This window comes from Sturnus vulgaris, chromosome 22, assembly GCF_052056855.1.
Source record: "Sturnus vulgaris isolate bStuVul1 chromosome 22, bStuVul1.hap1, whole genome shotgun sequence".
Lineage (NCBI taxonomy): Eukaryota > Metazoa > Chordata > Aves > Passeriformes > Sturnidae > Sturnus > Sturnus vulgaris.
In genome coordinates, this window is record NC_142264.1 from 4262909 (window position 1) to 4289393 (window position 26485).

A 26485-nucleotide genomic window follows, 5' to 3' on the forward strand; every position below is an offset into this window, starting at 1 on the left:
TATTTTACACTACAGATATACAAATTACTCATGGAAATCAGAAGATCCTTCCTTGTCCTGAGAACTTGGAAGGCAGATACTTGATTAGAGTAATCACAGCCTTTGCAGGATTGTCTCTAGGCTTAGGACTAATGCCAGTTCTTATGTATATTTGTATGAGGACAATGTTAATGTGGACTTCTTTAACGAAATGATGAGGCTTCTGCTTGCTTGGTGGTTAAAAAAAATACTTCTAGTATTGCAGGCAGTGCTGAAGTCAGAATTTTGTGTTTTCTGAGGGGCTGCTTTGCTCAGGAGGTGCCCTGGGCTGTGAACAGGACCTGCCATAATCTGACTCTTTCCAGGTTGTTTTCAAAGGCTCTTGACTTTTTCTCCAAAGAAGAACTGAGCTAAACAACCAACAGACTCCTTCAAACTGTTTGGGTAATAAGAGGGATTATGTTTTAAATCAAATTTGGGACATATTTAAAACTCATTTAGCTGCTAAAATAGATTTGGTGCACGCTGCTGTCCCTGAAGGATTGCACATCTGCAATTCCCAGATCTGACTCTAAAAACGCCCTTCTGCTTTCTGCCAGGGAACTGGAACGTCTGAGCAACCTGGTTGGGAAACCCTCAGAGAACCATCCCCTGCACAACAGTGGGCTCCTGAGCCTGGACCCTGTGCAGGACAAAACCCCCCTGTACAGCCAACTTCTGCAGGCCTACAAATGGTCCAACAAGGTAACAAAACACATCCTTGGGATTTGCTTGTTGGATTAGCCATACAGCAGGCTCTGAGTGTTTGGGGCTGTCAAAAGGGCTGACTTTTTTTTTGTTTTTTTGGAATGGAGGAGCATAATACGTACCTAAATGTACTTTCAAGGGTAAAATGATGTTTTAATTAAGAGGAGATTTTTCTGTGATACCAAAGCATGCCCTTGATCCCAAAGGGGGTATTAACTCCCAAGCGTTTCCACATTTAGTATCTAATGTAGATAAAAATTAAAAGTGTGTTGTGTCCTTGCATCTGGCAGTAAACACTGCAGTGGGATTATAAACACGTAATCAACAGTTGATGTCACCTCCAAACTATTTCTAGGAAAGATTCCTATAGGGAAGTGTCATCATAGAAATCTTGAAGCTTTTCCCCTACTATTTTTCTGCCCATGGTCTCAAAAGCAGTTTTGTATTCAGCAGCTTTGACATTCCTCCTGTTTTCATATCATATATATGGCATTGAATTTTAAGTAGTGTAAGAGGAAAAGGCAGATAATATTAATGCAGTCTTTTACATTTTAAAAATTTACTTGTTTTTGCTGAAAGAAACTTCTTTCTCAACAGCATAATTCAATTTCATAAACCTGTATGTTGAATATATGTAGGATTTGAATAGGTATGTTTCCTTTTCTACTCTCTACTCTGTTGGTCAAAAATACTCCTTCCCTCACCTAATTTTCTTAAATCAGTAAACGTTGCATTGCAAATATTGCTGGCCTCTGAGCACAGTTATGTTTCAGGTTGCTTGTTCCCATCCTGATTTTTTGAGCATGCCTATTACTTTTTGTAAAAGTATTAAAATGAGTAAGTATTTAAAAGATTTCTTGAAATTATGTTTGAAATACTGTAAGCTGTTAAGAAATATAGAAGATGGATTAATTTCTGTTACAATAATTATTAGTAGTAAGTGTGTCTGGAGTTGTAGTTTTTAATACTTTTATGCAAGACAGCAGGAGTAAGCAGGAATAATAAATCTGAAAATATTTAGAGCATTAAAAGAAACAGTTCCACTTTAAATTATTTATTATGATACATGAGCCAGGAAGACTTTGAGAGTACACAAATACTTTGTAGGCAAATTCTTGTTATACATTGAGCCGACCATTCTAATATTATTCAGATTTAAGATGGGATAATGCAATAATGTTTGTATGAGTACCACAGTAATATTCCTACAGAATGGGTCAGAATATAAATATGTGTTAATGTTTTTTAAAATCAGCAGAATTTGGCATTGAAAGAAATTTGGTATGATTGGAAAATGGGGGACAGGAAAGATTTTTAAGAGGAGATGCAGTAATTGAGAAAATACTTCATGTTTGCTTGTGTTCCTTGCTGTTAGCAGAAGATTATTGGCACTGAAGAAAAAATAATTACTATGCTACTTTCAGCAAAAGTAAAGGTAGGAAAACTTATAAACTTGTAAGGCAGTTAAGTCTTCAGGGATTTAATTACTTCTTTAGGTCATTATCAGAGTAAACTCAGGCAGTAATGAAATAGCTTTATAGAGCTTTTCTGATGTAGCTTTTTATTAACTTAGAGTGTTATGGAGCTTTGAAGAGCAATTTTTTGTAATCCTGGATTCTGATTTCAGGAAGCTGAAAGTTTTAGTATCCTGTGCACTCACATTCACAATGAAATGGTGCAGGAGAAAAACACTGTCTTTTATTTTAGCTGTGAAGCAGAAATCAGAGATAAAAGAATAACACTGGCTAAGTTGCAGGAAATATATTGCCTGTGTGAGGGTGTGAGCTGCTGGGTTTACCAGCACAGATCCTTCTATTCCTGCTTAATTCTTCATTGCTAAATACACTTCTGGAATAAGAGTTATTTCATTACTTCTGGCTGCCTTCAATTCTTATTATGTGTCTCTTGTTTCCAGCTGCTTCTCAGGGATGGTTTCGAAGTGATGGTCTGTCAATACACTTTAGATCTGCCTGCATTTAATTTTTAATTTGTGACCCCTTTGTGGCTTGCCTGCTTGTATTTTTGATGAGCTGAGATAAGGGCATTTTCTTCTGCCTTTGATTGTTCATGCATTACTGATGGCATGAACGGCCCCATGGCTGCCGGGGGAGGAGACTTCTGGGGCTGTGGTGCCATTCCAAAAGAACATTCACCAAATACAAGGAAAATGAGTGCACAGGCTGTGCTGCATGTCTCGATGCATTCTGCTTCTTTTAAGACATGAGGAGACTGTTAAAAGTCACTTTTAGGACAATAATGAGTAAGGTTGGTAATAACTGGGCTAGCTATGAGAAGCAAATCAGTATTCAGTATATCAAAGCACTGTCCTGTGGTTCATGAGATATGGATGTTATACTGGATGTTAGAATAGCTGTTTCTATTTGCAGCTTTGTTTTGATGCTGGGTCCAGCAAATGCCTGGTTTGGTTCTGGTCTTGGATTCATGGACAGGTTTTTGGGTTAGGTAGCAGTGCTGGAGGTGAAATGGAGTAAAGATTGTAGTCACAGCCATAAATGGAAAATGCTGTGTTTAAGATGTGAGTGTTGACATAGGAGATGAGACTGAGCTGGCACTGACTTGGTTTGTTTGCCATAATTAATACTTGTAGCTGTGCTTGGTTAGGTATTTGGAGAAGACTCACTTTCAGGTGCAAATTTACTGACCTCTGTGTGAGTGCAGTGGAGACGAGGTGCATTTAATTGTGCTTTCACAGATACTTGCCCTGACCCCTTTTTTCCTGCCCCTGTGAGTCACAGCACTGGTTCCTCCATTTCCAATTGTAAGTTTACCTGCTTCAGGAGCAAGAAAAGTCCAGTGGGAAGAATGAAAACTTCCTTTACAGAAGTGTTTTATCTTGGCAGTGCTTGTTATTTATGAGCACCTGCTCTCCTGATATTTACTTACTGTAGTTTATCCAATAGTTTTACAGATGGTAAAGTTGTCTGTGTAATGGAAGCAGCTGTTTGGGAACACAACAGCTTGTCAAATGCATTAATTGCATACACACACAGCTGTAAAGGAACTTTCCTTTTTCAGGTGTTTTAACAGCTCTCACCAAGCCCTAGCTGAAAAACACAGGAAGTTTATTTTATTGCAAGTTACAGCTAAGTGATCAGTCTTCTTTGCTTTAACTTATTTTATGTATCTGTAGAAATAATGGAAGTGAATTATTTTGCTGCCTGTGGGATGCATGGAGACGTGTAGTAGCCATGGAACAGTATTTAGGTCCAGTTGATAAATTTCTTTTCCCCTCCTCTTCAATTTTATTTAAGAAAAGAGGTTATCTTTATTACAATTGAAGTGCTGTTTCCCAGAAGGATCCACATGTCCCCTCTAATGTAATACTGAAGATATAATATTAGATAAGTTAAAAATGAGCTATCATTCTGCAAGGGTAATGCAGAGAGAGTATTATGGGTAAGATAGGATGTTTGTAGATAGCAGTAGTTTTTTTCTCTCTGTTGAGTCATCTTACTTGAATTCTGGGTTTAGTAGTTATGTACATCTTGACAGTTGATTTTTTTTTTTTTTTTTAAATATACTGCTGTGTCTGAGCAGGTGAAATCTGAGATGGCAGCAGAGCAGCCAGGAGGGCTCCTGGTTGTTTTGTGTGTGGCCTGGTGCTGCCTGCAGCAGTCAGGACTGGCTCTGCAGAGGCTCTGCCCTACCCCTCATTACCAGCTGCCTGCTTCTCACATTATCTTGGAATTCAAGGGGAATCACCACGGAGCAGGAGGCATCAGCTAAGTTTAAATTAAAGAAATTTTTGAAAGTCACTTTCTGGACTGAAATACTGATTAAGTTTTGATTTTTTAAATTTTTTTTTTAAGAACTATGACCTCAGATTTGTGGTAGATACTGCAAGAACTCTCTTCTCTTGCTCTTCAGGACACTTCCATGCCAGGTGCCTTTGTGCCACCCTTCCCTGCTCCCAGTGCTGCTTGTTTCCTACAGAGATGAGACCACCAACTCATGAATATCAACTTCCTTTTCTAAGCAACTGCCTGTTTCTCAATATTTGTTCCCAATACTGGGAGACAGAGAGGTTTTGTAGGGGGAGAAAATACTGGTTGGTGCTGTGATTAATCCAAAATCACGAAATCTTTAATGGAGCTTGTGGTGGTTTGGTCACTTGATCCAGCTCCAATAATGCTGGTGGGCAGAGCAGGTGCAGGTTTTTGGGATGCAGGAGTGGCAGCTCATTCTTTGAGGGATATAAACTGTGGGTTGTTTGTGGCCTGCAGTGTGCACTTGCTCAGCCTTTGCCCTTGGTGAAGTGTTCGTGCCCTCGCCCTGTGGGTGCCCGAGGCAATGCCAGGTAAGGGCTTTCCTCTGGCTCCAGTGGAACAGAAAACAGTGTAATTTGTGTCCACTGAGCAAGGAAAATGCTTTTTTGGGCAGATTTCTCCCCTCTCTTGTTGGGATGCTGTGAAGTAGTTTGTGCCCAACACTTGAGCTTTAATTGCTGTAGAGGATTTTTGCTCATTTGTTGTTTGTTGGGGTGAAGGGTGTGTGCAGAATGGATCAGCTCCCAGACCAGCACTCCAGGATGACTTTCAGGCAGTGAAGGAATGCTGTGTTTGTTGGAGAGCAGCAAACTCAGTCTCCCCTGCATTGCTGAGTGACAGCAGCATCAGCTGAGTTCACTTGCTCAAGTAAAAATAGTCTGCAAGTCATCTTTCCTTCTCCCCCTTCCTTTGCAGTGAAGGGTTTGTGTTCAGACATTCAAAGAATTTTATTAACAGCAGTAGAAGTTGAAATTGAGAGCAATTGTATTCATGAACAGATGATGTTCTTCTAATTTTTTCCTTGATTTTTAACTTCACTGAAGTGCAGTGTTGTATTCTCTGCTGTTTTCAGAGTTGCAATTGTCCCTGTGCTTTATACTCCAGTTCCAACTCTTCTTGAACCCGTGTGTGTAGGTGTGTGTGAGGGGTGGTGCTATTGTTTTATCTTCATGAGATGCTGCTTACAAAACATCATAACCATGTGTTTGGGAAGGCTCTTTTCTACTGCTTCAAGCAGGAAGCAAAAAATAAATTTTTCTGACTTTGTAACTTTTTGGGGAAGTAGGATTTATATCAAATTATTTAATTGACTTATCTGTGAAAAGATTATTTTGGCAACTTGGATAAACTTTACAGTATTTTTGCATGATAAGTTTTCTAAGTGAACAAAGCTGGACAGGAGCTGTCATAAATTTATTTGAAAGTAATATGCTGGGAAGTACAAAATGAAAAAAAATTACTGTTAATCTGCATGTGGAAATAGGCTAAAAATATTTGGATTTAAATTTGTTGCTTCATAGCTTCCTCTTGTTTTTACATAAATTTAAAATCGAACTGTTAAGATTACCATTAATGAATTAAAATGATTTTCTGTCACATGACTGAAGAGAAAAGGTATAGCTAGGTTTTGTTTATTAAATTATTTTGATATGTTCTCTGATAAATTATTTGTACAAATTGTGTTTATTGTAGGGCTCAAAAAAAATGCAATCAATAGAGCATGTAGAGAAAGACCAGGCTTGTTACAGCTGCACTTGGTAGCTTAGTATTGATTAGACACAAATACTGAGTTTAATGACAATAAATGACATTAAATGTTAACCATGATAGTAGAGAAACACTGCAGAACAGGAAAAAAATTACTTCATCTTGATTGTAAAAGGATGTGTTCATTCCAAGGAACATTAATTTTGAATTTTGGGTGTGCTCAAACATTGTGAATTTATTGTCACTTTGCACTAGCATGGACAAAGTAACTGGATTATTGTGTTGGCACTTCTTGGGAATTTCAGGCAGGTGGCCAAGATTGTCTTTTTAGGACTTTTTTTTCCTGCAAAGATGCAAAAATATAATATTGTGACATGCTGTTATGTGGAGATCCACGGATTCTGGTGGAATCTGATTTGTAAGAGCAGAATCAGAGCTTCTTAGAGGCAACTGCATTGGGAACTCCAGCTGTGGCTCCTTTCCTCCAGATCAGCCAGAAATCAGAATTTATATTCCTGTCACTGGAGAAATGAATGGCACAAACTGGTGGGTTTTGTACCCTGGACACAAAACAGGAGCTGGGCCACTTGGATTCTATTCCTGCTTTTCTTCCTAATTGTTGTAACCTTGAACAGAACTCAACGAATTTTTACTGTGCCTCATTTTTTGTGCAGGTTAAAGAGGATAATATCACTTCACCTATTTCTTGGGAGAGTTTCTAATCTAAATGTGTCTCAAGTGTATTGGGTTCTTTGGACAGAAATGTTTTGTAGGTGCCAAGTATTATATAGCCAGTGACTAATATTGTTTTCCTGGCAGTCTGGAAAAATGCCCTTTATGGGCTTTTAATTCTGTGTGATTTTGGGCAGATATCTGGTGAAATGCCCTTGCTGTTCAGAATTACATTAATGTTCTGGTTTTTCTTTTTTTTTTTTTATTATTATTAAGTATAACTGGGAAACAGGTGGTTACCTTTCTGCTTCCAACTGCTGCAGTTATTAATTACTGCTCAGTTGTCTGCCTGGAGAATACTGTCTTTTCTTGTAACAGGGTTGATTTTAGTGACCAGCCATAGCAGGGATGGCAAATTCAGGCTGTGTGGAAATTATCTTTGATATTATAATGATGGTGGGAAAAAGCACTGGAAAAGCTGGGCTGAGGAAGAAAGTACTTGTACCAAAATGTGATTTCAACAGTCCACATGTGCTTTACTGGAGAAGGAAAAATGTGGGACATGAAATTTTTCTGAGGGTCTTTCAGCTCTGCAATGATAGTTTAAAAAAAGAAAGTGAATATAGTTAGAGGGGGGAATGGTGAAAACCATAAGGAAAACAAAGCAGCTGATAATAATAGTTACAGTAAAGGCAAAATCACCTGCTACTGCTTGTTAGACTGGGTTTGTTTTCCCTGGAGATCCTGCCTAAATCAGTGTCTGGGGCATTAGGGATGGGTAACATCAGTTATGCTTCTCTTTGGAAATTTATCTTCCCTGCTCAGCTCTGAATCCCTGGAATCTTCAGCTCTTGGGCTCTGGGTTTCTTTGCCTTTGATTTTTGTGTTGGTTTCCAACACAAGTCCAAGCCAGGGCTGTGGTAACTATTTTACTGTTATTTTATAGCTATTAAAGTGGTTTTGACACCTGATAATATGAATGAAAGGAAATGAAAATTGCCACTGTGTTTTTTTTCCTTGAATATGGAAAGTTATGGCAGGTGAGAATTTCCTGCATATGCTGACTTGTGCTAGTAGAGAAGTTAGTTGAATTTATTTGACATTTTAGTAGACTGAGGTTACTCTGTTACTTCAGGAAGAGAAGAGTTATGAGGAGTAACTTGTTGCTTAAAAAATGAGATATAATTAGCCTGTGGTTCTGACTTATTTTTGCTACATAGTTTGAATATTTTATATCTGTGATCCTCCCAGAGTTATCATAGTAATAATTCACACCAGGATGCTGTTGTGAAGTCAGGTTATGTGTCCAAACAGAATTGCTTTCTTACTGAATTTGTTTTAGAATATTTTGTTTCAAATCTGAAGCAGCCTGAGAGCAATGATATGGTGTTTTTCTATTGTTATGCCTAGTGTTTGTTGTTATTCAACAGAATTTTTCAAGGCTCTGATCAAAATAATGCTGTAAGCAGTACCAGTCTCACTTTTCCTAATTATGGGAAGTGATCTATCAATAACATACTATAATAAATCACAGCCCCCTTGTCAGCTGGTGGGAATTATTTAATGCTTTGCAACACCTTTATTTGCTAATGAGTGGGTTTCTTTCCCTGTTTCTTTGATAAGTATTAATGTCCTAGCTGTTAGCCTATTTCAGGATGGAAATGATTGATGTGGCTCTGTTTTAACCAAAGCACTTCTGCCCACTCCTGGTTCTTCCTCCTCTAACTCCTTCTTTCCCTCTGCCAGAACCCCTCATACAATTCATGCTGGATGGCTCAAATATGTAATTTATAAGGCAGTGATCACTTTCCCTTCCTAACTTGTGTAATGTGGTCATCAAAGCAAATTAAAACTGCTTTGCTTTGTATTGAGTTTGAGTGCAGCTAAGCCAGGCACAGGCACACAAACGTGGCCTGGGTAACTCATGGTACAGCCATCAGAGCAGCAGAAAAGGCTTTACTTTCACAGTCTGAGGAATACAACAAAGTCTAACTGGAAATCCATGTAGTCTGGGGATTAACTGATGAATATTCAGGATTGCAGAATGAGAGCAGCCTTGTGAGAAGCCACAGACCCAGCATTCCTTTGGAATTTCCAGTTGTGCTGCCTGGGCTCTCCAGAGCCAGGCTCAGACTGACTCTGCTGCTGCTAAAGCCTGACCATCTCGTGGATGGTGCCACCATGAAAACACAGAGATTGTTTTCAGAGACTCAGTGTCCTTTCTCAGTTTCTTTGAGGCAAATTAAAGGTGTTTGTAAAGCATTTGCTGACCTTCATATGAAGGGCATTCAAGGAATATGAACGCTAATATAAAATAACTGATGCAGGTGATAAGCATCCCACAGGTATTCTTTATATGGAAAAGATTTTTTTGTATTTTTTTGATTTTTTTTTTATTTCCTTCTAGAGGAAATCAAATAAAATGGAAAATTTAATGATGTCACCCTGTTGCTCTCTACTTTTGTTGTTGTCGGGTCTTTTATTGTGACTGTTATTTGTTTTTTTTAATGCAGAAGTGTACTCATCTGTGTTCTTCTTTGAGTTCTCATTTGAAGTTACTGAAGTTTCCCCCCCCAGACAGTTCACAGTGGATTTATTTGTTGGAATTGCATATAAATAATGCTCAGTTCTTCCCCATTGTATCCTGATCTCATGGTGTTGATAACTGGGTAACAAAACATGGAGATGATTTAACAGCTAATAAAATTGAGACTAGTCTGTGTGAAGAACTGTGTAAGCATGTAATCAAAACTGCATTTCTGACCACTGGTTGCTGCTTTGTGGAAATGTATATTTGGCAAAAAGGTGACAGCAGATTTTTGTTGAGCTGGAGTTAATACTGAGCTGCTGATGCTGAAGGTGTGTTAACCAGAGGGTCTGTGGTGACCCTCGAAATCTCTTGTCTCTTGAGCTCAGTGCAGACTGATCTTTATTTTCCTGGGAGGGAAGAGTAACCCTGCCCTGGACAAAGGTGTTTTGTGGCTCTGTGGCAGCTGAAAAATGTGAATGAGAAATGACAGGCCATGACATCAGGACCATTCCTGGGTGAGGATCTAGGCTGGGTAACTCTGTGCCTGCTGCCAGGCTTCTTGAGCAGCTCCAGAACCACTTGGCTCTCCTGGAATCTGAGTGGTGCCTTGGCTGGACTGGTTTGGGGATTGATAGGAAAATAGAGAAGAGGTCAGAATATGGTCATTACACTCAGAGCTGCTTCCCAGCTCCATTTGCTGCTGGTATATTTTCTTGGTATGAGCTAGCATTTAAATCTACTAGAGCTGTCAAATCCTGAAGTTCTGGAAATAAAGTCACTTATCAGTATCTGTTATCATGTCCTTTGCTGATACAAGATTAGCCCAAGCATTTATAGCAGTTCATTTAATCTAATTTTAAATGCCTGAATGTAATGATTCTTGCAGAAGAAACAAAAAACATGAATCAATCTTTTAACCACTGACACTTTTTCAGTTACAGTATATGTGGAAAAATATGTCCTCTGAATTAATAAAAGAAGATTTAATGAAAGCTGATTGATTCTACCAGGTGCTAGTCTTTGACATTTTTGATCTTTTCACAGAAAGATCAAAAGTTTCTGTATCCTGAGCAGCAGTTACCTTGTTGTGCTCTTTTGTGAAGTTCTTGGCTTAGTGTGAAACATTCAGTCATGCTTTGGAGCTGCACTGAGTGTACTGGAAACTTAACCCCTCGAGTTAAAATACCTAAATCTGGAGTGGGTGAGCAATCTGAGAGGAGAAATGGCATATGGCTGCAGTTGCATGATTGCCTGGTCTTCTAGTGAGTTAAAAATGCATTTCTTGAGGTGTACATTTTTTAATATGCTCATGAATTTGCTTGTTCTCAGATACCTCTTCTTCAAAAGCCCATCTGCTGACAAGCTGACAGTAAAAACGAACATCCTTATTAGATGGAATTAGCATGAATCATCATTATGAGAAGTAATGACCATGTTGAAATACTAAAGGTATTTTCAAGATTACCTCAGACTTGGCTGGCAAGCAGGGTATAATGGCTACATCTTACAGCACATAATACAATCACAGAGGTCTTTGATGTTCAGAGTTGTGCTTTGGAACAAATAGTTCTATTCAAAACCAGTGCAGTCTTGATTAATTTGGTTGTTGTATCTGGATTCTCTAAGCTCCTGTAACTGGTAGTGGCAGAGTACTAAAGGTGCTCTGTGTGCTGCATGGGCAATTAGACACAAAGGAATTGTATCTTGATGTGACATTTTACAGTATATTCTAAAATAGATGTATTTACTTCTCATTACATGAAACTGCAATTCCTGTGGAAATCAATATTGAAAATATCCACTAAAAGCCTCCCAGGATCTGCAAGCATGCACAAAATGGAGCTGCATGCATGTGCTATTACCCACAAGTGGTGGGTTAAAGTGAATTATTTTAATCTTTTCATGTCAACATCAATTCAGTATATTTTCCTTATTGCACCAGCCTATTACTGCTGTGGAAGATGCAGAGAATGTGGTCTGGAGCAGCAAGAGTCTTCAGGTGTCTTTAAACTGTTTTAAGCTGCCCATGGTTTGAAAATATTCAAGAATCTGTGATATGAGCTGTTTGACATTTTTCCTATTCCAAATGCTCAAAGGAATAAATCTACATAAAGAGTGTTAAAATGAGAGAGTCTTTGTGACAACGTCTGGATCTCAGAATGTTACTTTATTTCTCTTTTGGCTGACCACCACCATAAAACAGCTGAATCAAATACGTTCTTTTATGTATAAAATATATTTTTTGGGTTTTGACAGCTTGTTTCCAGTTTTAGTCTAATTCCGTTTGAAACAGCTGTTCCTGATCTCTGCAAAACAGTTTTCTGATGGAAATCATGACATTCTCAACTACTGCAGTGTTACTGGGCTCTGTCTCATTTCAGATGGTGGCTTTTCTTTATAGAAAAAGAATTCCTCATTCAGAGAAAATGTCACTTTTGTATCAAATAAGCTGCAGTTAAAAAGATAATGGCTTCCTCCTCCCTCCGAGGTTATCCCTCTCTGAGGGTGGATATATGTTTCTCTTTTGAGAAAAAACATCCCTGTGTGTTTTACCATTAGTTAGATTTTTATTCTAATGTTCCCTGCCCTACCCATCTGCTTTCAGTTGGGTTCTATTTAGAGTCTTCTCTGCAGTTGTCTCTGCACTCAGACTTAACAAGTTCTCTGCTTTGCCGTCTGCTTCACTTTTACTCTGGAGTCAAATCTTGTATTTTCAGAATTTTCAGCGTAGCATTTTCAGTTTGTTCATTGCCATCTTTTTTTTTTTTTTTTTTTTTTCTGGCTTCACCGCTTGCTGCTTCTTCCAAAGCTGTTTGTAGAAATTTCACAGATCACAGAGCTGATCAGGTCTCTAAGCTCTCTTGTGCCTGATAAAGCACCAGCTAACCTTTCATTTCCAATTTTCTGCTTCTTTTGGACACCCTGCATGTAATATGGAGTGAAGTTCATAACTTTCAGCTTACAAGAACTTGCTATGAAGCTGACTCTGTGAACACGAGTGTGTGATGTGGACTTCCCAAAACACTTCTGATGGGGAGGATGAGGATTTTGGGAACAACAGCGTTGCCAAGTTTGTCATGAGACTGGAGGGATCCATCCTCCACCTTCCTCTGGCCTCAGCTTTCTGGATGAGGTTTCACAAGTCTCTTTGTTGTGAATGTCTTTTTCCATCTGTAAAATATCTAAGTACAAAATAAAGGTTGTGCTGCAGAGTGAGTGCTCAGAGAAATCAGAGAGACGTTGCACGTGAGCAGCATCCCTGGTGTTGCTGGTCCTCACTTTCAAGCCCACTATGGACAAACACCATCCTGATGTCTCTTTTGAGTTTGTTGTGGTTTTTTTTTTTTTTAAGAACCATTTATCAGCTGAAATATAACTATCATCCAACACAACAGGAAAGCTTTAAAGCTTTGCTTCCTAAAAAGCTGTTAAATATATTTTCCGTTCCAAATTCACTGTTTTGCCTGGCAAATACTTTGGAGTGTTTGTAGTTTTCCTTGTATTTATTTTTTTCCCACAGTCTAAAAAAGCAGCCTTGGGGCTGCATTAGGATTAAGTGAGATTAGAAGCATCTTCTTTCCATCCCTCTTGTGTACCTCATATGGATACATCCTAATTATATTGATATTGCATTCATCCTGCAAGAATCTAAGACCTTTAGTGTCTGCTGATGCTGCAGTTTTGATGGTATGTTTTTCTTGCAAGTAAAATCAATTCAGACAAATCTTGGTAACTTTTACAACGAAATGAAATGACTATGCCAGGCAGGCACAGGAAGTTTTTTAAGCATGGGCGTGCTCTTAGATCACACACGGGGTTGTTCCAGCAGAATCGATTGGCTGATCTACTAGATTTAAAGGTCAACTGTAATCACATTTCAGGAAGATTGAAGAAGATATAAAATTGCTCCTGTGCTTTTCTGGGTCACACACCCGCTTGTGGTGCTCTTTGCTTTTCCCCTGTACATCTTCATTTACTCAGCCAGAGCATCAATACAGAAAGGGCACAAGTCAATGCTCTCTCTTTCTGCTGTCGATGAGGGAGATACTTAGTTGTTATTTCCTCCAAGCCAATACTTTCCCTCTGGAAGAGCTGAAGCAGAGAGGAGTTCAGTGCACCCGACGGATTTGGAAGGAGCAAATCTCTCTTCCAGGGAAAAGCTGTGAGGAGAGCTGCAGTCTGTTAGATAATCCACACAATTGCTTGAGCTGATGCAGCCCAGGGATGATTGTGTCCATTCAAAGAGCAGCACAGGTGCTCAGAGTCAGCAGAACTCCCTTTCATGTGTGGGAACTTTCAAAAGAACTTCTCATTACTCCTGTTTTATGCTGCACTTGGTGTTATACAGATGTCCATAGACACCAGGCAGCTTTGGAATATTCTGTTTTGTAAATACGGTATTTCAAAGTCATATTTCCACATAATAGGCAACAATATCTGCACACACAGGTGAATAAATTTCCTGTTAATTTTTTTGCAAGAGCCCAAATGAAACAACTATGTTGCCATAGCAGGTTGCCTGAATTAAAAGCAGTGGGGACATGGAATATTCACCTGCTCAGATAAAAGTAACTTTCCCTGCAAAGTAAAAGAGTCTTGAAATGAAGAAGGAGTTGATGGGGGAAAGAGATTTAATTTATGTTAAACCAAAACACATGACTGTTAAAGTTTGTTCCCTCATGAACCATATTATTGCTATATTGATTTGATAGGACTTTATTCATGAAGTTTTGCTCTTTTCCTGTACTGATAAACTTGTGTGGATCTTCCATGAAATAAAAGAGGATGAGTTGTTTAAAATGGAATAGACTTGAATGGCATGGGAGCTGTTCCTGAATCAGAGAGTAAAGCATTGCAGATACTTTTAGCTAATCTTCCAACAAATTTCAAAGTAACTTTATTTCTGTGGCTAGTAAATGCATGTTTGCTGATGGTCAGGCTGTGGAAAGGGTTTTGTTGTGTTAGTAGAACATGGAAAGATGATTCTCTATAAGATTCACATTCCTTCAAAAAATCTGTTGTAGGTCATGTTAACTGTTTTACAGAGGTTATCTGTAGTAGAACTCTCTGAGCCTAAATGAACTCAGAGAGGACTGTCCTTAGTGCATTTTCATATGTGCTAACTTGCAAAATGTAGCAATTCCCAGATGGATGGAAATCAGGGTCTGTGGCTTTTCTCTAAGCATCCATGACCTGATTTCAAAGCCGACATGGACATACAGCAGTGGCTGAAGGCTCTGCTTGAGTGGGCTGAGGAGACATTTATTGTGCATTTATTTAAGGTGCCCTTTTTCAGAGATTCTTGCTCTGCTGGCTGCCTAAATTCAGTCTGTGTTTTGCTTTGTCAGCCACTGTGAAGTCTGGGAAACTAATGTCTCATGTTCACTGCTCTTATGGTAAAGATGGAAAGGATTTTTATGACTAAATAAATAATGGACCAGGCAAAGTTTTCAGAGACTTGCATGATCAAACTGGAGTAGCAGCACGACTTCTGTAGTTTTCTTAGTGACTGATGAAGTCAAATTTGGTTTTTCTTTTCTTGCAAGTTGCTTAAATCTATTTTTTTAACCTTTTTTGATGTTTGTTTGTCTTTATTAAAAGGGTACTTAGGGGAACAAGAATCTTGTAAAAGGCAGAAGCAGTTTAAGAAGGGTACTACAAATGCAGTTATGAATTTCATGTCTGCAGTTGGATGTCATCCTGACCAGTAGGTTGGAAAGATTTTTGCAGGAACTTCAGAGAGGTTGAAAACAAGAATCTGTGACATGTTCATGAGGTTTTCAGGCTGCAGGGAATTGTCAGGTTATAAAATAATGCTTCTGTGTGAAAGGAAGTTTGCAAAGTCAGAAAAACCTGTCAGTAGGATTGTTAGTGTCAGGTTGACTTTATGCCTTTTTCTCTTGTTTTTCCTTCAAATCACAGGGCTTTATTTCCCTTCTTTCTTCAGTTTGGTAATTATGGCAGTAAATGCTGCTTGGAATTGAAGCAGTTTAATATATGATCCATCAGTTGCTAGAATAAAATACCCATTAGAAGAGGGGAAGAATAATCCCTTTATTATCAAGAGCACTTGAACAAAGGTGTTTAATCAATCTTAATATTTGCTTTCTTGAGAAGAGCAATGCCAGCGGCCACAGTCCTGGCAGGAGGATCCTGTGACTGTGCACGAGGGGTCTGTGCTAATTCTTGTACAATGGCTCAGGCTTAAGTCTGGAAAAAGAGAAATATATCTGAAAGCATCTTCCTTAAAAAGAACCTGCTTTGATTTTCTATTTGATTATTACTTTGAAGAAGAATAACATTTGGTTACTCCTTGGGAGTGATGATAAACTTGTGCTTTTGAGTTTTACAAACCTACCCCAAGTGCTGGCAGTTGTGTGCTCATGCTGAATTCTAAAGCATTTGTAAAACTGTGTGCAGAGACCTTTTACCAACATCAGCAACTGTGTCAGTGAGTTTTGATTTAAGAAAAATAATAGACATATTCTACAGTAAAACGCTCGTTTTAGTGGATTTTTTTTTTTTTTAACTTAGAACAATCCTGTAGGTGAAACAGGGATGTGTCAGCATAATCTGTAGCTGAGTAGCATCACCTGTCATGGTGTGCAAGGCAAGATGATATTTCCTCTGCTAAATCCAGCCACAGAGCTTGCCCTTTAAACAACCTGATTTATCACAGGAAACTTGCAGAGGAAGAAGGATCTTACGCTTGGCTTTAAATTGAGGCTTTCACCTGTGCTCTGATTCCAAAGTGAGTATATATTTATTTTAAGAGGTTCTTACGGTCAAAGAGTTTATAACGTTTTGGCCTTTCTGAAAAGTTTTGTGCTAGATTTTTAGCTTATTTTAAGTCCTTGCATAACTGGTATATTGCTTAGTCACGATGGCCTTGAAATGCAATACTTAAAAAAAATTAGTTTGAGGTCCTCACGCATTTGTCAAGAACTCCTTCACCCGCTCTTCCTGTGTTGATGTGTTTGTTGATGTGTTTCCTGCCATTGCCTCTGGGTATTTCCTCAAGGCTCAAACAGGGCCATTTCTATTTGGAACCAGCTTCTTGTCTCCTCCAGCACGGAGTTGGAAACTTCCTTTGGCAAATTTTGGTTTTGTCCCATGTGAATAAGTCTGCTGGAAAGAAAAGCAAACCCTAAAACCCCTTCAGCTTGGTAATGCTGCCCGGTGCTGTCTGTGCCATCTCCATGGTTTTGAGCCTTCATTATGCAGCTTGCACTCCACACACTTTTATTTAAAGCAGAGCTAAAAGTAGAACTAAATAGCTGACGTTCAGAGACGTTTGGTGTGATGCAGAATTGCTGGGAGGGGGCCGGGACAGGAAGAGCAGGGCTGCTCCTGCCGGGTGGATGGAGCTCATTTATTTGCACAGAACTGTCTGTCTGTCTTGGAGAAACTCTGGAGGAGCCCACGCTTCATCATGGAATATAGGCCAACTGTTAGAAGAACTTCTGTTTTCTTTTACTCTTGTTTGCTTTTCTTTTGTTTTATCCTCTGAAATGATGGAGTTTGGTGTGCTGTGGCTGTTACAGCCAGGCAAAAACTCTTGCTGCTGAGCTATTGCAGCATCCCTGTGCTGACTGCTTTTCATGGAGCCATCTCCATATTGCAGAGCCATCTGTTTTCCTTACTGTCCAGGCATTGGGCTCAGTGGTATAAATTACTGACTGCTCCTTAGCTTTCAATTGTTCCTGTTTGTTCAGCGTGCCGCCAGCGAGGCTGCATCTCCCCAGCACCATTTTTAACTTTTCCTTGCTCTTTTATGTTTTTGTGAACGCCTCAGGCAAAAACTATAGTTGAGAGAATTGTCAGTTGTTCATGTTGCTGAATTATTGGCTTGATAAAATAAACTTTGTGAGGTAGGTAGGTAGTGTCCTCATTAAAAAAGATTTTGTAGCTGGAGAAGTGATGGAAACAAGTTCAAAAATCAGCGTTTGTGAGAAGCAGTGTCTCGCTCCTCCACCGCCCCAGTTTCCTTAAATGCACACTAGTTTGTCATATTGCTGGTGCTATGAGCTCATACAGAAAGATCCTTTTTGGTTGTGTAAGTACATGCACTGCTGAAGAGTTGAGAATACTTTCAGAAAACTTAATGCTGAATTTATCAGTTCATGTCTGCTTCGAAATTGCATTTGTAGTATAAAATTCCAACTGTAACTGGTTTTTAAATGTAATTTCCTTATCTGTCTTCAAGACCAGAAGGTACAGATTTGGGTTTTGTTTTCTTTTTTCTTACATGTATGATGCATTTTTACATTCCCATTTCCAGTGGTTCTCCAATGTTCTGCACCCACAGTACTGCAGTGATAGGCACTGTTTGCTCCTGGCCAGCTCAGAACTGTTGGAAAGGGGTTCCTTTGGTTTTTGAGGTGAGGAAAACAAGAGTAAGTGTGAATATAAAGTATTGTGTGGCTGTCCAGGACTGTCAAGCTTTGGAAGGTGGCATACCATATATAGAGGGTGCATTGAGGTTTTTATGGGAAGCAGTCAGTAGGATGAGTTTAATACCAGTGCACAATAGGGTGATGCTGAAATTTTGGTACAACTCTAACTGTGTGTAGGGAGGTCAGTGCTGTTTCCCAGAGTCAACTGGACTTTTTGGAATTACCTAGTTCAGGGGTGGGTGTGATAACAACTGGGAACTGGGTGATGCAATACAGGGAAGGAGAACTCCCTCAGGCTCTTTAAAGAAGTTAAGTAATATTGTGATGATTTTTTTTTTATCCCCCCCCTTTTCATTTTTTTCTTAGTACTGGGGTACATTCAGGAAAAAAGGCCAGTAGTGTTCATTTTTTCTTTAGGAGCTTGTAGGCAGTGTGGCCTTCAGCAGAGATGGGTGAAGTAGTTAAAACAATCACTGATATTTGTTTATCTTCTGAGTGAGGGAGGAAACCCAGCCTTGGTTGAATGAAGCTGTGTAGCTGCATTTTCTATTCCAATTCAATGTTATTCCCTCGCTTGTCATTAGTGCTTTTAATTTACCTTCCAGTGAATGTGCCAGATGAGCCACTGTGAGCAGCCACATTTCTGTTTATTTTTCTGATGGTGGCCATCTGAAGCAATAGATTGATGTCTGCAATTTTTGCTTCATTAGTAATGAAGTCCACAAAGCAGTGAGAGGAATGTCTGTTTACTTGGTGCCTTGAACTGAGGTACTGATAAACTGCTGGGCTTTGATCTGGTAGGATTTTCATAGTGATTATCAAGATACAGAAATAAGGTATGTCCAGGTTTAAATGAGGATCTGAAATGGCTGTGGGCTAGATGGCCAACATTTAAGTGGTAATTGGATTGTTGAAGAGTGCCTGCAAGACAGCCAGTGCATGGAAAATCAAATATATGTCGGTCTCCTTTGAAATCCATGAAAAATAATAATTTCTCTTTTCCCGTGGCTTTAACTGTGTCCCACAGCAACATAAAAATGGCTCAATCTCCAAGTGTTAAAACCTTGTGATAACACCAGTGCAGATTCCTAGCTAAGTAATGAATCCCTAATGTTTGTAATTTCCAGAAAGCATTTTCCCAATTCTGTAGTGGAAGCCAACATTAGGAATCCTGTGGGGCTTGTGTGGGCAGGGACATTTTTTTGCTCAATGCAGTGACAGCTGCAAGTTTGGTCTTCAGAAGCCTGAGTTTGGCCCTGAGTATCATTCTCCTACCCCTGTGTTCCTATTTTGAGCCCAGTAAAGAGAAGCATATGTTTTCTTGCATCAGCTACGTCGGTGTTACCTTGTGAGGCATGACAAGGTCATGTGTTTGTATGGCAAAAGAGGAAATCTCAAATTGTCTTTGAGCTGTCTTAGAACTGCTTTTTTTTTTTCTTGTGATATATTAAAGATTTCCATGATGTACATGGTTAAATTTTGATTCGTGTAGGTATGCATGTGTTGATGCTACAGTGCTGCTCCTGAAATTGGTACTGTTATAGTATTAATAATCCAGATCATGCCAAGGAGGTGCCTTGCATTTATTACAGAACATAAGAAGGTTTGCCTACCCCATATGAAAATCTCAAATTGGAACTGAAGATGCTATAAAAATTTAAAAGGTACAAGGTCAGCCTGAAAATTGCGTATTTTAAAAAGCAGAAAATCATCTATTTTTAACAGCAAATTTCCTTACCTGTTAGTACCTTCACTAATAACATTTTCTGTTATTAACACTTAAAAATTGTTTTAAGCTTAATTTTAATTGTAAAATTACCTAGTTACCATTTGTCTAGTGCTCATTAATATGGAGTTTTCTAGTTGAGAGACGTGAGAACTGAGCCAGAAGCATTTGGGTTCCTGGGCTCCTTCTGTATGATCAAACAAGTCAATTTATTCCAGTCATGAAAGAAAAGATAATGGATGGGTCACCTGCTTTTTACCAACATCTACTGGGGGGGAAAGTGGGTAAGAGGGTTCTTCATTACAGCAAACAAAACAAACATAAAATCAGTAATTAAAATAAAAGTTGAACAAATTTGGACTGCTGCTGAGGTGGATGGTTTAAAAGCTGTGGAAATTAAGCATGGGAAGAATTGGAGAGGAATTAGGGTTAGGGTTGGGGACTTGCCTTTCTTGGAATTGAAACTTCAGTGTCTCTGTTTTTAACTTGGTTTCAAAGAATATCTGGCAGGATGTGCTTTTATTTCCAATTAGTGGCTGCTCCAGACAGAAAGTTACAATGAGCTGCTCCAGACTGATCCTTTATCTCAAATGATACAAGTGAGGGTAGAGATTCCAACCTTGCCATGACCTGGCTGGGAGCCTCTTCTGGCTGCTTCAAAGACTTGCTCAGCACCTGACTGCAGTCATTATCTATGGAAACTCTACTCTACAAATATAGTAAGTAGTAAAAACATTTAGTGTTGTTAAAAATCTGCGATTCCTCAGATCCACACCCAGCATGAGTGGAATAAGAATTGTGAAGGTAAATTTAACAGTATTTGTAAAGAAGCAGGATAAAAGCAGGAAAATATGGTAGAAGGCATCTGAGAGGAGAAGTGTGGGCATTGTGTGAGATCCTGCAAATAACATTCTGTGCATGAAAATGGTGCTGAGTAACTGCCTCTTCCTCCATGAGATCCTGCAGACTGTGGTAATTTGAGGTCTGGAAAGAAGCACATAATGAAAGTCTGAATCCTTAGCACAGGCAGACTGATTTAGATTGCACAGGCATTATGAAGCATTTCCTAGTTACGGATTTCTTCATTTATAACCTTAATTTTAATGGAACTTTTTTAGCATACCTAAAAATACATGAAAAACGCTACTCTTCTCCTCAAATATGCAATGTTTCCTGGGTCAGCACAAAACCTCACACCTCCCTGTAAAACGGTGTGTTATAAATACCTAAATAAATACAATAAAAGGCTTTTGGAGAGGATGTCTTCCTTTTGGTTCCAGCGAGAGAGGAGTAAATAAAATAATTGATGTGCCCTGTTAGCTGTCAAGCAAGTTTCATGTCCAAGTTTCGTGTGGTGGCTTTCCTTTGGCATGCAGAGAGAAGCAGAGGATTTTAGCACCTCGCCTACAGCATCCACCTCCTGACAGCAAAACTTGTCAATAAAGAAGCATTCAGCACTTCATTATTTCTACAACCTGAGCGCATTTGCAAATTAATTGATGTGTGGGAGGAAAGGCATCTGCTATTGTAGAAGCCCTTAACTGCTGCAGCAAAACTAGAAATAAACTGGTTTAGCTGTAGTGAGCTGATATGCTGATGCAGGTGTTGGAGCCTCTAAAGTGGATCTTGTCCCTTTTTCTTGTGTTTTTGATATTTAGAAAAAAACCAAACAACCCAAACCCAAACTTCACATTGAATTGTGACCATGGAAACACCAGCACAGTAAAGATAATACCATGTATACTTCTGTATGGTTGCTAGCAAGTCGTTTCATATTTCTTGCTGGCTCAGCACCAAAAGAGAGTTTTAATTAGGCCTGTAATGAATGACTGGGAGCGTTTTAAAGGCTATTAATCTTGTGGTGTAATTGTGTTAATTATAATATCATTATAAGCTCCCATGAAAATAGGATGAAGTGTATTCCATTTGTTTAACTCCTAAAGATATTTCTGAGGTCCCCTGGCTTCATCTCAAATGCTCCCACTGCAAGTCTTGAACAGAGAAAACTGTAAAAGCATTTCATGTGTCATTGTACCAAACCTTCTGTTGTGCATCATCCCAGTCCTGGGCTCTCTGAGCTGCCCCTTTTCTGTAGCTGCAGGTAACTCAATGCAGTGCACAGTGTCTTTGGTTTGCATTTCCCAGAGTAGTATTTCCTTGTTTTTCCCGTTTCCCATCAGTAACTCACCCAAGTGTGGCAGATGAGAGTAAGAATATGTGATCTATTTTCAGAAATAAAGATTACAGCAGCTTTCGAACTGTTACTCTTTGTGCTGTGGCAAAAAAAATGTGTAGCAAAAGAGGTGTATTTTTGTAAAGCATATGGCTCTTCCACTCGTTCAGACTACAGTAAGTTTGGGATTTGGTTGTAAAACATCTCTGTGCTTTTTGCACTCTCTAGTCAGAGTGTGACATCTCCAACAGATGGACACATAAACTTTCCATAATCTTCTTTCCTTTCTTAAGAGGAGATGGGATTCTCATCTGTAAAAGTTGTTGAGGAAAACCAAATCTGCTGAAATCTGTTGTGTGCATAGATGTGGGGATGTGCAGATGTGATGGATGCACAGCACTGGAGCTGTTTCTGGGGCTGGCTGTGTGCAGTGAGGTCAAACCTCCCTAGAGCATTTGCCAGCAGGTTCAGCTTGGACATGAGGATTGATTTCTCCACACAAGGGCTGTTCAGGCATTGGAAGGGGCTGGCCATGGAGGTGCAGTCACTATCTCTGGATGTGGCACTCAGTGCTCTGGTGTAGTTGACACCAGATTTGGCTGATAAAACCATCCTGTTTGCTTTTTGTAACCCTGCATTACCAGGCTTGTCTTGATTTAATAGATTTAAACTCTACAATCAAGAGTTTCCAACCTTTACCCTTCTGGGATGGTAGAACTGCCTTTTTTTCTTTCAGGAACTTTGCTGGTAACACTTTTATGTTTTCCATCCTCTTGACTATTACAGATTTTGTAAATAGTTTAGAAATGCCAGCTTGTGATGTATGGGCCTCTTTAACATTTCTTTGATTTATGTGCACTATGCTGAAAAAAAGCAGAGGAAGCATATTATTCTGGAAAAGAATGTTGCCAGTCTTCCATTTTTTCAGTCTTAGTTAAAAGCTACACTTTTATCAATCAAACCTGATAGATTCTTTTTGCATGCCCAAAAACATTCATAACTTAACTCTTTGATGTCTAAAGAAATAATTTGCCTAAGACTTTTATAAATTGTCTACTTATTTTTTGGATGTCTAACTTGAAATATCTTTTAATCTGATTTTTCAGAAGTTCACCTGTGGTGATTCCAGGGTTTGTTTCTGTAAACGTCCCTGGTGTTACATGGGAAGGATGAGAGTTAAAACCTCTTACTCAAACTAGTGGTAACAGTGACCTTTAATTTATGATTTGCTGTTATTTGTGGATGAATATTTTCTGTGGGTTACTTCGTAGTGTCTAGAAAAGGTAGATAAATTAATCTGATCATGAATATTCTGTAGTAGGAATGTCCTTGTAGGGAAATAGACCTCATGTATTCTGTTCCAGATGTCTCCAGTTTCAAGCTTTAATTGCTCATTGCTGGCGGGCTGGAAATCAGCATCCCCTGCAGCCTTGCCTTCAGGGTGCCTGCTACATGTAAAGAAAGATATTAGCAAAAGTAACCATTTAAGGAAGAATTAGCTCCTAATTTAACAACTTCAGCTCAGTTGAAACAATATTCCTTCAACCCCTTCTGCTGGTACAGCAGGGTGGTCAGCTGGAGCAGAAGAGAGTGGTGATGTGTGGTAGCTCAGCAGAGCCTTGGGATGGACTGTGGAGTTGTGATCTTCCAATTTATCCTCCAGGAAAGCCACAGGAGGCTGAGGAAAGCCAGGTTTCCCTGTGCTGGCAGGAAAACCCTCAGCTGGGCTGTTGTCAGACACTCTGATCTGCCTAAAGTCTAAAGATACTGTGCATTTTAATTATTGTGCAAGTGACCAAAGGTAAGGAAAGGCATTTAACAGAAGTTAAAATAATTAAATTTAATGAGTTAGGGAAAGAATAAATCAGCAGCACAAGTACTGGGTGTTGTTATTACTGTTCCACTGCTTACCCACTAATGGGTTTCCCTCATCTCTGCTTTGATTGCCTGTCTCCTTTGTCTGACTGTGCACTGTCCTGGTTGGATTTACATAAGCTGCAACATGTAGACATTTTATTGAAGAGTATTAATTTCTAGATTTGTCTGTAAAGTGCTTTGTTTGCTGTAGTAGAGCCCACCCTCAGAACTGCAAATCATGGCATGGTGCTGGACGGTTTGGGGAGTGTTTCTGTACCTGATTGCAGCCCTTTATTCTGCCATTTAGGAATAAAGTATCTTCCCATTTCTTATCTAGGCACCTGAGCACCCTGTCACAGAGGCAGCAGGTCATTCTTCATACTGACACAGCTGCCACCTGAGCCCCTGACACCAAAGATTTAGTCTAGGGCTTTAGAAAATACTGATTTTAGCAGGAGAGCAGTGTCTCCAGAGTTCTGGTGGCCGTTTAAGGGAGCACAGAGCTCTGGGGGAAGGTACTAATTGTGTCCTTATCTTGGAGTTTAATGATGACTTTCCCCTGCTACAGATTACTTGTCCTATACAAAGATAATGCTTCTGTCAAAAAGGAATTAGGATTTTCTGTCAGATATTGATCATGTGCACTTCTTGGGTTTTTAGACTTTAATGAAGTCCATTAAAGGAACACACAATTGTGAATACACCCCATAGAATGACACTGAGACCATTTACCTATTCTGGACAAGCTCTGTACCAACCACCTGCCTTCAGCTTGAAAATGCTGCTGTTTATTACTGCACCTGGTTTTATTTTGTCATTTAGATGCAGAACGCAATGTAATAATTCTACTTTACTTTTTGTAATTCTGTTGTGTGTTTCTGTTGTAGCTGCATATACAACAAAATAAATGCCAGTTCATTTAGTTGTCTTTCAGTGTTCAAAGCCTTCAGAATACCTGGAGGTATAAACATTTTAAGCATAAAATACAGTTATTTTTCTAAAGAGTAAATAAAGTAGCTTGTAACCCCGGATTATGATTACTCTGCCTCTTTATCCATTTCAAACACTAGATCCCTTTAAAATTCAGCCTTGTGGCTGTGTAGTGTCCCTTGGTGTTGACATTATCCAAAAAGCAAGAATATGTCACTTTATTAAATGGATCCCAGAACATATTTTAAAAACATAGAAGAGAGGTAGTGGTTTTTGCAGAGACTTTGAACAGTGCAGGTCATTTTATTGGCAGCAAGGATGCAAATGCTGAAATTTTGACCAATTCTTTGAAGAAAATGCCACGAGATTTGCTATCTCTGCATGGTTAAAAGCCAAAGACTTGCAAGCAGTATTGGAATGAGGGAACATTCATCAGCAGTCATTCATCAGCAGAACTTCAACGTTTTCTAAAGAAAAGTATGGGAAGAACACACTTTAGGGCTGAAATCTGACACTAATTAAAACAGCACTCTCAGCAAAAATAGGAATTCAGATACAGTGGAATAAAACCTGTAGCAAAGACAAGGCATTAAAAGAAACAGGGCTGTGTATAAATGCATTTCCTACCGTTGTGTCATTAGATATATAAATAAATAAAAATGTCTCAGCTTGGTTTTGAACTCCTTAGGACAGGGAGGGAGGGAGGAGAGAGACCTAAGAGAGAAGCCCTGTGCAGGGCTGATGTTCCCAGCCATGCATATCCAATTTATTGACCAGGATGAGGCTGTGGCATCTCACTGCAATGCAAGACCCAGCCCAGGAATGAGAGAGGACAGTGAGAGAAGGGTGAGCTCATTGTTGTCACAGTTTAGTCAGGCCAGGGTGTTTGGCAAAAGGTGTAATAAGTTTTGCACAGGGATTTAAAAAAACGGGATGGTTGCAGCCTTTGTTCTTGTCACAGATAGGTGTTTCTTGCTTAAATATTCTTGTAAACTGGCAGGAGTTCAGGGGGCATAAATGCTTTTGAAAAATAGAATGAAGTGTCCTAATTAAATAGTAAAATAGAGCAAAGACTCACTGTCTAACTTCCCTATTAATTGAAAAACCTGCAACCCAACTCAACAAGAGGAAAACCAATGAGTAAAGAAATTGGAGACTTCTTTTGGCTTATTGATGCTGTTTTGGTCAAGTCAAGAATTCAGCTGTCCTAAAATGATCAAATGTTGTTTGGAGAAAAAGAGAATTTCCAAACAGGCCTCATTATCTGAAAAAAGCTAAAAAATATCAATTAAGGTAGTATAATTTCTCTCTTGCCTACTGTAGTCTGCAGAGATGAAACTGTGGGAGTGTCCTGCTTGCTTGCTCATTGCTCTTTTCAAAAGAACCAGTAGAGTTTTATCATAATAGACAAATCCCTTTTCATCTGCAAGGGAGAAGTTGTTTAATGATGAGGGGCAGAGCACTGTGCATCCTAAAGGAGGCAAATGTGCATCACCAGAATTACAGTGAGCTCAGAAAATGCCACAGTGGGTGGGTGTGTGTCAGGCACCTTGGAGGAATGGAAATAAACTTTACATTACTTAGATCTGAGAAAACATTTTTCTGTTTATGTATATAAACACCAAGTATTTACATAAGAATGGAAGAAGTAACAGGGAAATGTGATTACAAAGAAAATCATTCTTCTGATTTCACTTTTTAAAGTGTTGGTGCTTAGAAAGCTTTAATTAATGGCAAAATGTAAATGTGCAACTGTGAGCTGATGTGATCAGTTGCTAATGCTCCAAGTGATTGCTTTTTTTCTTTTTCTCTTATTCTTTTTTTTTGCCCTATTCTTACCTCTTTCAACTGATTTTTGCAACTTTGGATGGCCTTGTCAGTAAGTGCAGTGTTCTCACTTGTTTGGGCAGCAGTCAGCACATGCAAAATCTCCAGCCCATGAATTATGTAAACGAAAGACCTCTAGACCCAGCTTGATTC

At 39.1% G+C, this 26485-nt stretch overlaps 1 protein-coding gene across 1 annotated transcript in view; it reads left to right on the forward strand.

The window, feature by feature from the left end:
- MED27 (mediator complex subunit 27) overlaps positions 1-26485 on the forward strand; it is an 83479-nt gene that overhangs the window by 2154 nt on the left and 54840 nt on the right. Inside the window, exon 2 of the mRNA XM_014873241.2 lies at positions 579-723. Within this exon, the coding sequence (XP_014728727.1) occupies positions 579-723 (145 nt within the window). The remainder of the gene's footprint in view (positions 1-578; positions 724-26485) is intronic.